Source organism: Synchiropus splendidus, chromosome 14 (assembly GCF_027744825.2).
Source record: "Synchiropus splendidus isolate RoL2022-P1 chromosome 14, RoL_Sspl_1.0, whole genome shotgun sequence".
Lineage (NCBI taxonomy): Eukaryota > Metazoa > Chordata > Actinopteri > Syngnathiformes > Callionymidae > Synchiropus > Synchiropus splendidus.
In genome coordinates this window covers 14,545,183-14,561,819 of record NC_071347.1, presented here as the reverse complement: position 1 = coordinate 14,561,819, position 16,637 = coordinate 14,545,183, and the positions used below count along the sequence as shown (strand labels likewise).

At 43.6% G+C, this 16,637-nt stretch overlaps 3 protein-coding genes across 5 annotated transcripts in view; all 3 read right to left on the bottom strand.

Moving 5' to 3' along the window:
• LOC128771137 (insulin-like growth factor 1 receptor) overlaps positions 1 to 8,189 on the bottom strand; it is a 75,373-nt gene extending 67,184 nt beyond the window's left edge. The window contains exon 1 of the mRNA XM_053886309.1: positions 7,274 to 8,189. Within this exon, the coding sequence (XP_053742284.1) occupies positions 7,274 to 7,367 (94 nt within the window). The 5' untranslated portion in view covers positions 7,368 to 8,189. The remainder of the gene's footprint in view (positions 1 to 7,273) is intronic.
• A 2,334-nt stretch (positions 8,190 to 10,523) lies between these two features.
• LOC128771272 (cilia- and flagella-associated protein 161-like) lies at positions 10,524 to 14,493 on the bottom strand. 3 transcript variants are annotated; one of them, XM_053886604.1, is made up of 8 exons: positions 14,347 to 14,493; positions 13,237 to 13,326; positions 12,962 to 13,179; positions 12,812 to 12,893; positions 11,998 to 12,033; positions 11,812 to 11,934; positions 11,375 to 11,735; positions 10,524 to 11,215 (listed from the first exon to the last, which is right to left on the bottom strand). In XM_053886604.1, the coding sequence occupies exons 1-8, from the start codon at positions 14,416 to 14,418 to the stop codon at positions 11,181 to 11,183; spliced, it is 1,017 nt and encodes a 338-aa protein (XP_053742579.1). In that variant the 5' UTR covers positions 14,419 to 14,493; the 3' UTR covers positions 10,524 to 11,180. The 3 variants fall into 3 exon arrangements, with proteins under 3 accessions (XP_053742579.1, XP_053742580.1, XP_053742578.1); XM_053886605.1 differs by having other exon boundaries at positions 10,524 to 11,589; positions 11,662 to 11,735; XM_053886603.1 differs by having other exon boundaries at positions 10,524 to 11,735.
• A 144-nt stretch (positions 14,494 to 14,637) lies between these two features.
• Positions 14,638 to 16,636, bottom strand: cfap161 (cilia and flagella associated protein 161). The gene is made up of 8 exons (XM_053886606.1): positions 16,446 to 16,636; positions 15,936 to 16,025; positions 15,651 to 15,868; positions 15,509 to 15,590; positions 15,298 to 15,333; positions 15,088 to 15,210; positions 14,945 to 15,018; positions 14,638 to 14,875 (listed from the first exon to the last, which is right to left on the bottom strand). Exons 1-8 carry the CDS (start codon positions 16,512 to 16,514, stop codon positions 14,776 to 14,778), a joined length of 792 nt encoding a protein of 263 aa, XP_053742581.1. The 5' UTR covers positions 16,515 to 16,636; the 3' UTR covers positions 14,638 to 14,775.
• Position 16,637: the final 1 nt, after the last annotated feature.

The window sequence follows — 16,637 nt, the reverse complement described above, 5'->3', positions numbered from 1 at the left end:
TGGCCTATATTTGTCCCCATCGGGGTGATTCACTTCTCTAAATTTAGGACGGAAATGATTACTGCAGGAGAAAATAGTATTTGCTTTCTGCAATCAACACTAATGCCCCTGGGCTCCACTCACGAGCCATCGAGCTGCATGTCTTCTTTGTTTCATTGAGAATTTTCTTCCAGGTCCTCCAGCCGCCAGAGCGGCAGGGAGGAGGGGTGGAGACGCCCCAATACAAAGACTAATTTGTTTGTTAGCAAAGAGAAACTCCGGGCTCCACTTCCTGATGAGGGCATTAATAAAATCGAGGGAGGATGGGTTGGCTCGAGATGTGGCGAGCCAGAGGGATACAGGCCTGTGTTTAGAGACAACGTAGAGCATGTTGAAACTGATACAATAAATGAGGGCCAGTGTTTGCTTGGTTGAAGAACAGGAAGAAAAACAGGGTTTTTTAAATCGTTTTATCGTTTATTTTATCGTTTAAAATGTAAACGTAAGGACAAATGGACTTAGCTAGCGCCATTACACGAGCCATTTGTTAACATGGTCACTTCAACAACTCTGAAATAACGGAACTTCTTAGGATGTTCCCGCAGAAAATACTTGGATTTTGGAAGGGGTTTGGAAATTCGTTGCATTTTTTTGGGTCACTATTAATTTGGGGGTTTAATTGTAGCTGTGTGAGACAGCACATCAGAATGAGTGCCGAAATATGAACAGCTTTGTAACAGCTAACAGGAGACGTGCAGAAAAACTTTATGTGGTTGAGAAGTGATTTTAAAAACAGTACAGCGCCATGTAAACCCTGCATTTACAGCAATTCCAACTAGCCACATCGAAGACACTGAACATGCTGTTGATGCTGAGCAATAACAAACAATAATTGAACACAATAGGAAACATAAAATTAAGAAACAGTTCATACTAGGTGTGCAACAAATTACTATTTTTATAGTCAACTAATGACTAGTCAGCAATTCGGCACATGACATGTTCGGGTTGATGACCACGCTGACACATGTAGTAGTAGCGTAATAAATAGTTCATGAAGCCACTATTTACGCCGTTATGTAAATGCTTTACACCGTCACCATAAATATGAGTTCTCGTCCAGTTGATTTCATTTTTAATGAAATAATAATAATAAAAATGACTCAAAGGCAATGTTTTCACTTTTCATGAACATAGGACAAATTTATGTCATCAAAAAGAAATGGGAGAATTAAACTTAAAATTGAAGAGACGTGTGAAAAGGTTACAACATATTGTGACATATGTAAGACAAAAGACAAAAAGAAAGTCTCCTCCCATTGTTTGTGAATCCCTTGGTCTGCTCATTAGGAATGTTAAGCACCAGGAATTCCAATCATTTTCTAAGGAAATGCCAGAGTAGGACAGCGCCTGCAGGCTTCCGATCCCCACTGGTCAATCCATTTGTTGAGGGGACAACAACCTAAATTAGGTTTAGATAGCTGCGCTCCGTGTTCATGCTTAACTCGCTGTGACCATGTTGCCTGACGTGGATCCCTGGGAGTCAGTGGAGAGGGATCAGCCTGCTGCATGTGTTCGTCTCTCTTTGCTCTTCACGCTGCTGAGTAAACACACATATCTCTGCGGCGTAATGGGATCCATCAGCTCATGTTTATGATTGATAAACCTTGCCCTGGCCTTCCGCTGACACGTCTCCACGTAAACACACGCGGTCACAAAGAGACCCTCTTTGTACGGCCCTGGCAAATTACACCTATGTCAAAGGTGAAAACTGAGAATATAAGAACACTGCCATACAGTAAACACGGCCGACACCTGTAAATAAACTGGACCTCTGTTACGGACCAAAGGTTGGATTTGAAACTTTAGAAGATGCTGTTTAAGGCATGAGGTGTGAAATACGATTTGTTCCCTGGCCATTTCTGTTTCGGATAACGGTCATGTCACTCCTATGCAAGCGAATTTGAAATACATTCGCAATAGCTACAACTCTCAATGTCTTCCTCACGTCACCAAAATCTGAAATGTAACCACTTAGCTAACATAGAGAAGAGCACAATTAAAGCCACAAAAATAAGTGAAAACTTGTGATTCTGTTAATGAATTTAAGCAACACTCAAGTTGAGGCAGGATGTGGGACACTTCCCTCTCTTTTTACATTCGTGTTTGAGACCTATTGTTGCAATCCTTTGCTACGGAGTTCACACAAGTGGTTGCTAGAGTAGCGACAATTATTACCATCAAGCGACTGAATGAAATTGAGTTTTACTACTGTGGAAATAATAAAGATTATCTAATCTAATAACACTGCACAAACGCACCGTGAAAAAAATGCAACCCAACAACCCACGGATCTCAACTATATCATACAGAAATCCAAAGCTGAGCCCAAAACCTCAATAAACATTTACCCTCCAAGAACTACATGCAACAATATATAGGCAGCATAGTGCTAAAGCCAGAAAGGAGGACACGCGTCGCAAAAATATTATTCGTCGTCGTCACTCACATAATCAACTTTCAACTAAATTCTTCATATGCGCTATTTAGAAGTTGTTCGCATGTGACTTGTCAACTTGAGAGGTTAGTGGACATCGATATGAAGCGAAAGGTTGCTGGTTCACATCCGGCATCAAATTTCTAAATTTGCTGCATGGAACTGATGAGAGTACTCACTTTTTTCTCATCAATCTAAGAATGAAGAAAAAAAAGGGTTCACAAATAAAGGAAGAATATGTGGGTCTGAGCCGGTCACTGTGCGGTCATGTTCCCTTGCACCTGCCACATCAACTGGTTCTAATCCTCGGCATAGTGGAAGTCATCTGACCAGCGGACGGGTGGGCGACTTCCCCTCAGCGGACCGGACTTCAAACACACAAGGCTCAGATGTCACCTAAACAGTAACACTACACTCAGCACCACTCTCACACAATATTCACGACAGGAATTTATATCAGGCCTCCGCCATTACTTCAACAACAAAATAAGAGACGGAGAGTCTGAGTTTGGCTGGTACACGTGTCTGAGCTCACCTACACAGGAAACCGTTGGGGCTCAATTACAGATTGAAATGAGATGGTGATTATTTTATTGACTTCCTGCACCGGTTGTAATATAAAATCCTTTTCTGGAGCGCTTCCAAATTTACCACCACAGCCGTTTTTGTTTACCACAACAGTGAACTCACATTACGACTATCACAGACTACAGTTACTATAGATTTAGACAAAAGAGGGCAGATTTCACTAAAATGCACACTCGTACTACGTAAATCAGAGTGTTTACAATGAAAAATGGTGAAATCTCAAGCGATCAAACTTATTAAAACAGTGAAAATATCAAATACAAGTAACATCTGATTTACGTCCGGGATCGGTTCCGACAAACCGGTCATAAGTCAGATTGGACGTAAGTCGAATGCCATTCAAAATAGCCGACGCGAGGGTTATAGCTACTACTGTAGTGGTAGATGGCTGTGTGAGAGTGAGATGCTGGAATACTGTGCTGCCGTAACTGTTGAAAAAAAATAAGCATCTGCTGGCCGTGGTCGTAAGTACGGGTGGACGTAAGTCGAGCATGTCGTAAGTCGGATGTGACTCGTAAGTAGAAAACACGTAACGCATCATGAACGTGAACATGACTGTGGTGGTTTTATGTGTGTGAAAATCCAGAAAGAAATCTAATAATGACTGTAGTCCGTTGCTCGCGGAACTCAATTTGCACATTGCGGTTGGATATATGAAGAGACGTACCGCTGTTACTTCTGATGATTCAAAACGTTTTATTGCCACCAACTCAGTAAATGCCAAAACTTTGCCCACTGATTCATTGTTGCTCTGTTCCGTCTTTATTGGTAGAGTTCCGTTTCCGACCTATTTTTTGGAGGGGGGTGGGGTGCTGCCAAAAAGCGCAGGCGTAAACACTGTAAATGGCAGCCAAAAGTGAATAACATACATTATACAGGATCCAAAAGAGGAATTTAAATGGGATATGTGGGCGTGGTAGACCAGCTCGGAGGGCGTCTGCAAAACATGAAAAAATGGACGCCCAATTCCAGCGTAATCTGATGGCCAAGCTAAGGTCGAAAATAGGGCTTCCATTTTTTCATGTTTTGCAGACACCCAGACGCCCTCCTAGCTAAATAGCTAAAGTTAAGCTAAAGTTGCTAAGGTTTATTACTTAAGTATATTAAATAAAAGTCGGACAAGTTATTTCCACATGACATCACTATGATAAAACCACATTTAAATTGCTATTATTTATACCTTTTTCTTATTACCTTTTTCATAATCAAAATAGAAAACTGATAGAGAAAGGCTTTAACTTCATGTAAATCTATTGTACTTTTAGAGACCATGTTTGCGATGACGGTGCAAACGGTCAGCTCCTCCAGAGGCCATCAAAGCCACAGCTCATGATCGTAACGTGCAGTTGGCGCCGAGCAAATCCAAGAAAAGGACACTTGAAATAAAGTGTTTAATTAAGCATTGTAAACCTCAGCTGGCAGCGTGGAAGAGCTGCAGGAGAGTGTTTGACTCTAGCCCAGTGACACACTTTCATATCCATCCACGGGGGCACGCCACTGACTCACAACTGTCACGCCAAGTCCTGCTGCAGTATATGTGGAAAGCTGCATAACAAAGTCACGCGCTACAATCACGAACACGCGATTGGGCCGCCACACAAGTCAGCGCATCATCCCGCCGCCAAGTCTGACTGTGGGGGAGGTGGACTGCATCACAGCGCAAGATGAAGCAGGGCACCTTACACAAGACTGACAGCGGTCAGTGAAGGTAAAGATGGAGGGAAAAGTGGCCTATTGCCTGTCTCTATTTGAACTTCCCTCTGTCTGTTTATGAGGAATTTAGCAGGTCAGCGGTGTCCTGGTGGAACTGGACAGATGTGTGTCTGTACTCGCATGACCCCTGTGCCAATGATGTTCAAATCTATTTATATCTCATCGCAGCAGAGCCAGGAGCTGACGTAACATGGGTATATGTATGTTATACAATAAAAAGAAAACACTTTTCTCTCTTAGTTTTTGCTGAGGAGAGACCCTAACTTAGACTTTCCACTTGATGTTGAGACTCCAGAAAGCTATGCTTTTGTGGTGTTTCCAGATGAAATGAAGTATCTCCTCAGTGAAGCTCTGACATCCCTCAGTCAGTGAAGCAAACATCAAGTGATAAAACTAGAGAAGCCCACCCCCGTCTTGAGATCCACCCTGGTCTTTGTCTCCCAACTCTTTGTTCTGATGTATGAAACACCAAAGAATGTCAAGATCTGAGAGCAGCCACTTGTCTCCGAGCCCCCAGCGGCGTTCATGGGTGTCTCACCAACTCAGGAGGGTGTAAAGAAACACGCACCCCGGCGCTGTTGTGTTGGGACCACTGGTCGATTTGAATGCTAATCGGGGTCACGCTCATGTCTCCCTCCAAGGACAAGTGGTCGCCACCTTCCCACACAACCTTTTTGGAAAAGAACCAAATGGCGGAGCGGAAGTCATCCGACACACAACTTCAAAATAAAGAACTTGATACAGATGCCTAGATGGTCGACAAGTGAAATCTGAATCTGGAGGTTTTGGCCTTTATTGACCCATTTAAGCGAGTAGTGCAGACAGGAGACTCTACTTCCTCCATGAGTCTGTCTGCTCTTGATACACACCAGATGTGACACTCTCGTTGTTGACAAACTATGAACTCATTAGCCCAGAAATCAATCAGTTTCCTATTAATGACTCCACCGCAGTCAACAACTATCAACAGCCCAAAGAACAAAACCGCACAACTCATATGAAGGCAGTAAATACCAGCACTTAAATAACTAGAGCTCTTTTTTCACGTTTTACTTGTTTAATTCAAATGAAAATAACAAGAGTAAAGCAAATACATGCATATTAAAATAGAGGGAGAATAAAACACTTGAATATAATATTAATAATTTGGGATTTATGTTGTAAATAGCTGCCAAAACTGATGTTGAAGTGACACCTGAGGGATAGTTAACATGACAAATAAATGAAACACATGAAATCTAGTATCTGATGGTTGCAATTAGATATATATGATAGGAAATATTAAGTGTACAATCCTATTTTAAAGGGTTTGACTTTCAAAGTAGACAAATAATGATTGTCAATGAAGTTTGAAAAGCCTTTGCATACCACTAATGTAACAAGAAAAAACGTGTTTTAAATGCTAAATAAATGTTCATAAAAGGCTTAAAAATTGCAATTACACTGACTAATGTCAAGATAACCGGCAAAAAGTTTCTAAAAGATTTGGAGTTTGAAAGTATGTAATTACGTAACTACAATTTCCATATATTATACATCATTATTTTGATGATATTAGTGAACGAAAATATACAAATTAAATTACGTCGACTTCATAAAAAGATACGTTCTGTAGAACACAATTTTGTTTGTAAATAGTACTGAATGCTTAAAGCTTAAAACATCAGATTCTGGAAAAACAGAAAGTTAACGAGACGTTTGAAGGCTTAAGTACAGTACAAATCTTATTTTATTGCTGAGTCTTTCTATAATTCCTCCAATTAAGGTCGTGTCTAATCCTATTTTTGGTGAACAAGAATGACATAATTCAAACAAATATTCTAGATCGAGTGCAAAGTGTCGACGAGTGTATCTTAATTTGAACAACACATGAAATAGCATGTCGTATTTTCAGTGTTAAATGTATCTTAATGTCGTTCAAAATGCTCTTTAAGTGAATGCACATTTTTAACGAAGCTTATTCATTGAACTGACACAGTTTTAGCGCATTATTTTTTTGCATATTGTCGGGGAAAAGACGAGTCATCTCAGATTTGTGTCGTTCGTACCCACCAACGCAACACTCCTCGATGCAAAATGGCCACATGGTCGGAGCAACCTTCAGCTCAGACCGCGGTTTCATCCCCTCGATTTGCTCGACTTCAATCATTTTTTAGAAAGATACCTTTGTTCCGTTTATCAATTTAATTTAACTCAAGTCAATATGATTCACGTCGAAAAACGCCTCTTATTTCAGACGTGATGCGTTCACGTAATTCCGGCTCACATGGTCGCCTCCTCCTGGTTTTGTATCACTCGATTTCTCACACACACAAAAACACTTATTTAGATGAATAAATGTCATAAAATTAGATGAAACTGCTTCAGGTTTGGTCGAACAATGCGGTGGAAGAACGGCGTTAGCGCGCGCGCACATGCTAACACGTATAGCTTAACTGTATATTGCGCATAAATCCATGTAAATACAACAATAACATTACGGTATGGAGTACTTACTCTCTGCAGTAGTGGGCCACACGCCGACAGTGAAGACAGTGAGCAACACGCCCCAAAACAAGGTCGCTATGTGGGGTCCCATATTCCTGAACATTACTCCACAAAATGGACAAATCAAATATTTAAAAAAAAAGGTCCGTAAAAGGTAAAAAACGAATCCCACTGGAGATTTGTCAGTCGGTAAATGATCCAAAATGAATGTAAAAGGTGAGCACAGGTGAGTCCTGTGGATTAGAAAAGATGGTTCGATGGCTCGCTATTGCAGCCGACCACGAGCTGCTCTGACGTGGGCTGCCGTGGCACACAGACCGCTGGTTTCACTGGATACATGATGGTAATCCCCATCTTCAGTCTCCATCTCTGGAAAACAGCAGGCCGGCGGACGATCGGGAGGAGACGGAGGCTCAGACAGAGAGCGTCTCAGGGTGGACAGCAGCCTACAGCGCGGCCATGGTCCGCAGCCGCGGAGCCCCCCGTGTGTGTGAATGTGAGGGGGTCCAAAGAAAACAGATCCACAGGGGTGGTGGCCGGGAGGCTGGGAATTAATGATCAGCTCGTCAAACCTCCCCGCCACTCATCCGCAGTCGCTATTCAAATGGCTTCTCCGGCGCCTCGGACCGGACTCACACGAAAGAAAACACTAGGCTGGTGCCACGCAACAGAACGGGTCTCCACGAACGAGACGACCTGGGCCGGGGTGGGAGGGAGACCACGTCCGAGGAGTCGCGCGACCAACACGGCGGGGTTTTTGTTTTCCCGTCGATCCCGGTGGAGATTTAAAAAAAAAAACGTGAGATAAGCGAGAGAATATTCCCACGGTGTGTGTAGATCCAGTGGCTGGAAAATGTCTCGGCGAAAGCAGGCGGCCGGTCCTCGCTCCTCCGTGGAATCTCTGCTGTAAACAAGAGTCGGCTTCTCTCACTCACACAGTGCAGCGGATAAGGTGGCCGGAGACGCCTCGAAAACACGGACTGGATCAGCGCGTAGGGAACGGGCGCCATTAACGCGATTTATCTATTAGTATGTTCAAGATTCGATTTAAAACGCGGTAACTACTCCGGTAAACACGTTGTGTCTTTACCGTGAATTTAACAATATGGAAGTTCCACCTTGGCAGCTCTACTTTGAGCCTCTCATGGACAACAAAGCTTCCATCCGATCTCTCCACTCACACAAACTTCACCGTCTTGTGTTGCTCTTTTGACCACAAATGCGAACATAACAAACCATTAAAGATTGGTGCGGTGAGGCTAAACCCTTTAATCTAACAGGTGACATGAAGGCCTTATTTTATTGACAGGATTGTGAGTGACAGGAACATGTGCACCGGATTATGTGATCTCAGGAATCGATCGCTGCATTGTGCAGATGTTGCAAAACACAGATGACATGCGTGACTTCCTGTTGACCTCCAGCCATCCCTTGGTCCTCCTTTGCACGTGTGCATTAAGAATGAAAGAGAACACAGGGAACTGAGGTGTGGAGTGTTTCTGCAGATGATGTGGGTTGTTATTTTAGGGATTAAATGAAAAGGAACCCGAGAAACAGAGAAGCAGACAGGACCTCCTGATGCTGTGACTCAGGGAGACGGAGTAAGGTTCTCTGGTGGCACTGACCTTGAGAGAAGACTTATGACCTTGGAGACAGAACTGGAGAGTTACAGACGATTTGTCCATGTGATCCAGTGATGTTGTCTTTGCAATGCTAACCATCAGATTGGAACCTGCTTCTGCATCAATGAATTCTGTCTCTCAAGGGTGGGATTTGAACCTGTACGTTTGATGGGCACTGCTGCTAGATACTGACATCCAAATCTTACATACTTCAAGACAGGGGTCTCAAACCTATTTGACCCCTGAAGTGCGCTGTATAGAGAATAAGTGAATTAAAATGAACGACATTTAGGCTTCACCTTGCTGTTGAGTCCTGTACTTAAATCCAAGGTGCAGACAAGCACTGTGGCACTTATGTAATGATACAATTGATGCCAGATGTAGTAGCACTACAGACGACTGACACCCTGCTGTTTTTGTTTCAATAGGTCCGTAGCTACATAGAATATATTGAGGGGAAAGAAATAGGATGCAAACCCATGTTGACAAGGAGGAACCTCATATAAACTCCCTCTGCAGTTGGATGCAAGTTTACGTTCTTGTCTTGCTCCTACATAATAAAGAAGTTTGTTTTGGGGGGGCTTCTAAATGTTGCTGACTTCCTTTTTGTCATGTACAAAACACTTCAGAGCTGCTGTGAGCAGTGCAACACTGCCATGTTCCTTATTTGTGCAGCATTTTGTTGGATTATTTGATCCCTAAAATCACAGACCGATGGACTTTGTACCAGAATCACAACGGAGGAGAGAAAAAAAGAAAAGTTCCTCAAGAGTGTTTTAATAAGTAACTTTTTGTTTTTACAGTTGTGCAATGATGGCCGATTCACTTGATCCTGTTACTGTTTAACTTCAATTATTTAAGATGAAAACAAAAATGTTTAAACGAATTCATGGGTTCTGGATGGTTGGTGTCTGTCATCAGCAGACACACCAATACTTGAATGTTGCTGTTACTTTATTGAGAACAGAAAAAAAATCTATTACGAATAGATATTCTCTAGATCTATTGGGCATGAAATAAGCCAACAATTTCATTTTCTAACCTCAGTAACACGTCTGTTACAGGCGCGCTCCTCACGAGCTTCGGAGGGAAGCAAAACCCGAACTGGATCACGGGCGAGTCTTACAGCGGCTCACGCCATTCAACTTATCTTTTCAGGCTTTTAAAAATAATATTGAACATCAAAACGGTGGCAGTGAAACCCACGTGCAAAACTGAAATTGTAACTGGGTATTTCAACGCAGTTGTGTATTTGTTGTTCTTATATATCTAGATAAATCCGCCCTGCTAAAATTTTAAAGTCATAACAACTTTCCGACATGTTATATAGAAAGCTTTCGCAGAAACAAATTATAATTTGGGGTATGGCTTTATTTATTTTTTTACACTGGATATCGAGTTCGTTGATCATGGAGGTGTGATCGTTTGAAATGTCTCCCCCGTCTGTCCGTAAGAATAATTGCAGCACCACTGATTATTATTATTAGATTATTATTATTATTATTATTGTGATACACAATACACTTAATTTGAAGAATATTCTACATACTCGTATCAAACTGTTATCCTGCGACATACTCCCCTTTATTCAAACAAATATGTCTTGCATGTGTCGGCATTAAATGAACTCCAGTTTGTTATTTATTCTACAAACACACGTGACCACACGCTTTTTTTTTTAAACTGGCAATCCCAGGTTGTCATTCAGGTTTCCTTCCTGCTCAAGACAGGATATGAAAACCTCCAAAGAATGTTTCCCATCTGGTCCAAATTCATCCACGTCCATGTCGACTGAAGCCTAACGTGATATTCTATTGATGCTTCATTTGAATGGCAGGTGAGGGCTTCCACTGAGGGGCAATATATGATAGAGCGCTCGGCCTCTTGCGTGGGAAACCTGCTGAAGTGATAATACAGCGCCACCATCAGCCCGGCCACCCTTTTGCTGATTCATTTATTGAAAGGCGAAGATGCAATTTTAAAAATCAATAGTGTGAAACATGAAAAAGGCGACGACAGGTGTCAGCCGTGTTGACATTCCTCTTCATCAGCACGTGTTTCACCGAGCGTGTTTATTGTTTCCTTGGAAGTGCTGGGATCAGCACGGCAGGTTTGGAAAATTAAATCAGTCGTCACATGAGCCATACTGCGAATGTGCTGATGCTTAAAGGAAAGTCACGATAAACACGTCGTTGCAACAATGCGAGCATTGTCAGTCCACTGCCACAGTTAGCTTCGCTTGCTATTGGCTTCAGCTGTGACGCTGCAGATGATGTGCTTCTGTCAGGAGGAGTTCAAGCGTCATGGCATGGTTCACGAGTGACAGCCACTGAAAGAACCAAGAGTAGCCCAGGTTCATCCTGAGACTGAGAGTTACTCTCTAAAACTCTAGTGCCCAATGTAACCTTCTCATCTAAAAGGGTTGTGGTCTATTTCCTGTCATTTTGAGTAGGTTTGAGTGTTGCCCTCAGAGCTTCTTGATTCTCACCCGGACCCTCCTTTATGTTGCTCAAGCTGAATTCCTTCCTGCACTGCTCGATGGTCTCCATTCCGGCAGCGACTGACAGCGTGCGGCTGAAGAACAGCAGTCCTTCCCCCGATGGGTCGCCGGTGCACACAATCCAGTGGTTGTTGTCCCGTTCAGTCCTGTGACAGTCGAGGAAGGAGTGTGCGGTCACCTCGAATTCGTTGCCGTAGATGGTTCTGGAAAGAAAAAAGGACGGTGAGTGGGAGAATGTCTGGGGAAAAGCTTGAGGAAATGTGAAGCGCGAGTACGCCTGGACAAAGTTCCCCAGGACAGCCAGCGCCTGGTTGGTCTTGCAGTGCACGATCACCACCCTCACGTTGGCCTGCAGCAAACAGACACAGCCATCCGTCACCGCTTCGTAAGTGTTTACCGACACGATAAGAAGGGAGTTGACTTACAGGTACGGGTCGACCTTCGAATTCCATTCTCTCCTCGGGGTCAAAGAATACGACCTTCCACCATGACTCAAAGGTCAACTCGGATTCCAAGTTGACTTCCTGGAGGCGGGACAGCTTTGCACTCTCGAAACACAGAAACGCGCGATCACCATCAGTGAGTCTAGCGACGCATTTTAAGTGACTTACCTTGTGGAAACTTCGAGGTTCACTTGTCAAGTAAAGCTGAGGAAGGAGAGATGGAGTGAGATTCCTAGATTGACATCCAAAATTTTGGACCAGTGTCCCTTTACAGAGAGTGAACTGTGACACAGACTACAGTAACTTAAGGTGAAGAACATTAAGGACACAAGACATGTTTTCTATCGTGGCCATGAAGCGTGTCGTGAGCTTGAGGTGCAGCTCGAGCGGAGGTGCAACAAGAGGTTTGTATGGAGAGCTGGGAAACTGAATGTGAGTGCTACAATGAGTACTTGGGAGCACAACACGAGTATTGGAAGTATTAGTGGTGTAACATGGGGTTTTCTGACCACCCAATGAAGAAACTCCTTTGGGTTGGGAAAAAAATGGGCTCATGTTTGGTGTTTGAGGCAAAAGAAATGCTTTTTTTTCAGGAGGAAAATGAGCACTAGAAGGCTGAACATGTAACATGGAGACATTTGTGCTCCTTTTAAACCCAATGTCGTCGCCTTACAGTTGCCTATATAATTTATGAGAAATACAGTTGCAAGGAGCTCAATCGGACAGCTGGTGGCAGTAGCGCTACGGAGCGCTTGCAACACATTAAGAATGTGATGAAAAAAAAGATGAAACTACAGAATGGCACCAAAATCCAGTCACTTCTAAGTCGGCCACTCTTTGCTTGGCAGAGGTAAATAAGTGGGTTTGGATGGGGGATTTAACACGGCTCACCCAACCTTGCTGAAGATGTGGCCAGGCGCCTGAACTCACCATCTGCTTGTGACATATTTAAGTCATCCATACGTCCATGTGACATACTCACTCCTCCAGCGAACCCACTGGTTGTTCTCAGTGCAAAGCTCTGGTCAAAGAGCAGCGGACATCCTTCAGGGGTGCCGTCCACACTGAGGACACCAACAGTTGCAAGCTCAGCATCAGTTTAGGAGTTGCGTCGGGGCAAGTTGGGCAGCACCTTGTGATGACAAAGGCAGTGCGCACGCAAGCCTGGAGTCGCCTCCCACCACTGACTCCACACGGAGCCACGATGGAAGCAAAGGGAATCTTTCTCAACGGGTTCATCTCGGCGTTGACGCTGAGCGTGGTGCACACTGGGTTTTCTCCCTCGATGTTCAGCAGCATCACTACGTCCCCGAAATGCAGTCTTTTGTCCGCCGACACGGTGAGTTGCACCTGAACAGGTGAGCCACTGTCACCATCATCATCATCATCTACAGACTGAGAAGTTACCGGTCTCATCATGTGGTGCTTGATGAAGTCCACTTTCTGAGCGTTGAGCTCCCCTTTCTGCACTTTAGCCAGGTGTTGGTTTTCTTCATCCTGGTGGCAACATCATGAAACAATGAGGGAGCAATTGCTTCTGTTCCACTTTTGGTATCAACCGATGAGTAGATGAGGTTTGTGTTCTGATTTCCAGAGGCCACCAGATAGCACTATCTGCTGTAAAATGTTTGCACTGGAACAACTAATGCAATGAAACCTCATCATTTTTAAACCAAGAGCGCCCTCTCGTAGCCTCTGTAAATCAGGACTCTGTCTCATCAAACCTGCAATACTGTTTCATGATACCACATCTACCCACCACTAAAAATGTTACAAAATTGTTGTCAAAACCTTCATTTAAAGTGTCAATTAACAATGAAAACATAAAAAGTCCAGCCCACAAATACAGCACAACAATATTTCACCTTTACACACAGTGATGGGTCGATGAGGCATCATGAAACAGTATTGCAGGTTTAATGAATAATTTTCAGAGGCCACTAGATGGTGCTCATGGTTTAGAAATGATGTGAGGTTTCATTGAATTATTTGTTTAAGTAGTAACTTTTCACCGTGGACAGCGCCATCTGGTGGCCTCTGAAAATCAGAACACTGTTTCATGAAACCTCATCAGCTCAGTACTACTTAATTGCTCAGTTTCTATGCAATGCTTGTTAAATAACGTACATAAACAGTAGGGGATGAACATTAATGTTGATGTCAATTGTGTAGTACTCTATATAGCTTTAAACAGAAGGATTTGGGGGGTTCGCCTGAGAATTGTGAAGAAGTAGGGACGGCCTCTTTACTCAGCTAGTCAGGACCATTCGCTGTGTTTTGTGTGGAACTCCCAACCCAAGTTTATCCTTCAACTGGTCGTTACACTAGTGTGTCATTTCCTTATTTTCCACTCGATCGCTGGACCTTGAGGAGCCGAGACGAGGGTGATCTAATGAACCTGCAGTACTAGGGTGTCCGATTATGAGACAGCCCACTTGTCAATCTGGATTAAGAGACGAAGTCCCAGATTCAAACTGTAGCAGAGTGTTGAACTTGTTGGTTCCTTTTAAAACCAACCTCCTCCAACAGCCGGTCCTCAAACCAGTTATCGAGTTTCACAGTGGTGCGGTAGGTTCTGAAGCCGGCCATACTCTCAGGAGAGTCACAGTCCGGACGCTTCTTCCTTCTTTATTTATGCAGTTCAGCGCTGGATGAAAGATTTATTATACCTGGGGACGATGCAGGTGAGACACAGAGGAGTTTTTTAAATAAGCCAATTAAAGACTCGAGCTAATAAAGGCAGGAGCAGGTGATTATAGACGGACACAAAAACAAAGGCAAGAATTTTCAAGATTTTATTACCACTATTTTGTCTTCTGAGGAGTTTTAAAACTACATAAAAACATTTCTCGGAAATGTTTATCTCTCATTTGTCCTGACTTTATTTCATAGCTATTGGGCCGTCCATCACTCTCTGGACTGGAGTGTCAGGATATGACTTAAAAATTACACATTTTTCAGCAGCCAGTGGTTGTTGTCCCGCTCTGCTTTGTGTGAGTCCAAAAAAGTGTGTGCGACCACCTCGGACTCTCTCCCGAAAACAGTCCTGCAGAGGAGATGCCGGCGTTTTATCTCGAACGTCTACATCAAACAGGCTGGATAAATGAAGGATTACCACAAGCTGTGGTTCTCCACAACAGCCAGGGCCTGGTTGGTCTTGCAGTGGACGACCAAAACTCTCTCATTAGCCTGCGGCAAAAACAAAGTCGGCCAACTGTGTTTAAGAGGCAATGTTCGGGAACAAGAGCGTGGACTCACAGGGACGGGTAGACCCTCAAACTCCAACCTTTCTTGAGGATCAAAGTACACAATCTTCCACCAGGATTCAAAAGTAGCGGCGTCTTCCAAGTTCACTTCCTGGAGGCGAGACACCTTCGCACACTTGGAACACAGACAGATTATCATCACGCTGGAGATGAATTGTCCCAAAACTTGTTCACAAAGGCATAAAATAAAAGTGTATCTTACTTTCTGAAAACTCCGGAGATGACTTTTCAGATAAAGCTGCCAACAGATAAGAAAGTGAACTTGTGTTCTCAGGGCTTGTCACCTGAGTGATCATCATCCTGAGAGGCTTGAATTGGCTTTGGATGAGTAAAACACATCGGTACCTTCAAGCCTCTTGTAGCTGAACCTTCACATACAACACCGTGTGGCTCAGGAGCAAGTTAATACTTACACCTCCTGCAAATCCACTGGCTGTCTTCAGAGCAAACGCTTGGTCAAAATGTAGCACCCCAGTGTCCGACTCTCCGCCCACACTAGAACACAGCCAACACCGTGATGCCTTCAGGTATCTTAAATATTTTAGGATCATCTACCTGGTGATGACGAACGCAGTCCGCGCACACGGCTGAAGACTCTTCCCTCCGCTGACGCCACAGGGAGACTCAATTGCAGGATAAGGAATCCTTCTGAAGGGGTTCACTGTGGCATTGATGCTCAGCGCTGAGCGCTGCCCGCTCTCGCCCCCAGCGTTCACCAGCATCACGACATCCCCAAAATGCACCATTCCATCAGGTGATGGAGAAAGCTCCACCTGAACACATGGATCTGTCAGTGTTTTCTTTAAAAAAAAAAGCGAAGCTCATGAGGCAGATTTGTACCGGTCTCTGGAGATTCTCTACCAGGAAGTCTTCTTTCTGGCAACTCAGTTGTCCCTGTAGAGCCCTTTCCTGGTGCTCCTTATCCGCATCCTGGAGATGAACACCAACATGGACACGCGACACAATGTCTCATTTCATGCGACTCTACACGCCACTATAACGTAGCCACAGACATTCACAACATTGATATTGATATTTTTTTTATACATTTCTAGAACATTCTGCAAGAGCTTTGGAAGAAAATAGTATTTTCAGTCAATTAAATGGTTTGTTTATATCAAATTTTATGACTACATTTGGGTCGTCAGGCTACTTACAAACAAGCTTCAGTTACAACGTGATGGGTCAAAGTTAGTCACAACTATTTTATGGCACGACTAAATAACAATATGACCATAGCCAACTTTTACATACAAACAAAGACATGCGTCGAAATGTACACTGCATTTATTGTTAAACACAATGTCAACGCTCGTGCTAAAGCTAACTTAGCTTCGTCTCCATACAAACCTCCTTCAGTCGCTGGTCTTCGTACCAGTTTCCGAGTCTCACAGATATTCGGTATCGCCTCTCAGTCATCCTCCAGAATTTGGACGAACTCGAGGCGACGACGACACGTTGGTATAAATGTGTGTTCGTTTCTATAGCAACTGAACTGCCAACTCAATCGGCGGCAGCTCCAAGGTCCAACCGCAAGATGGC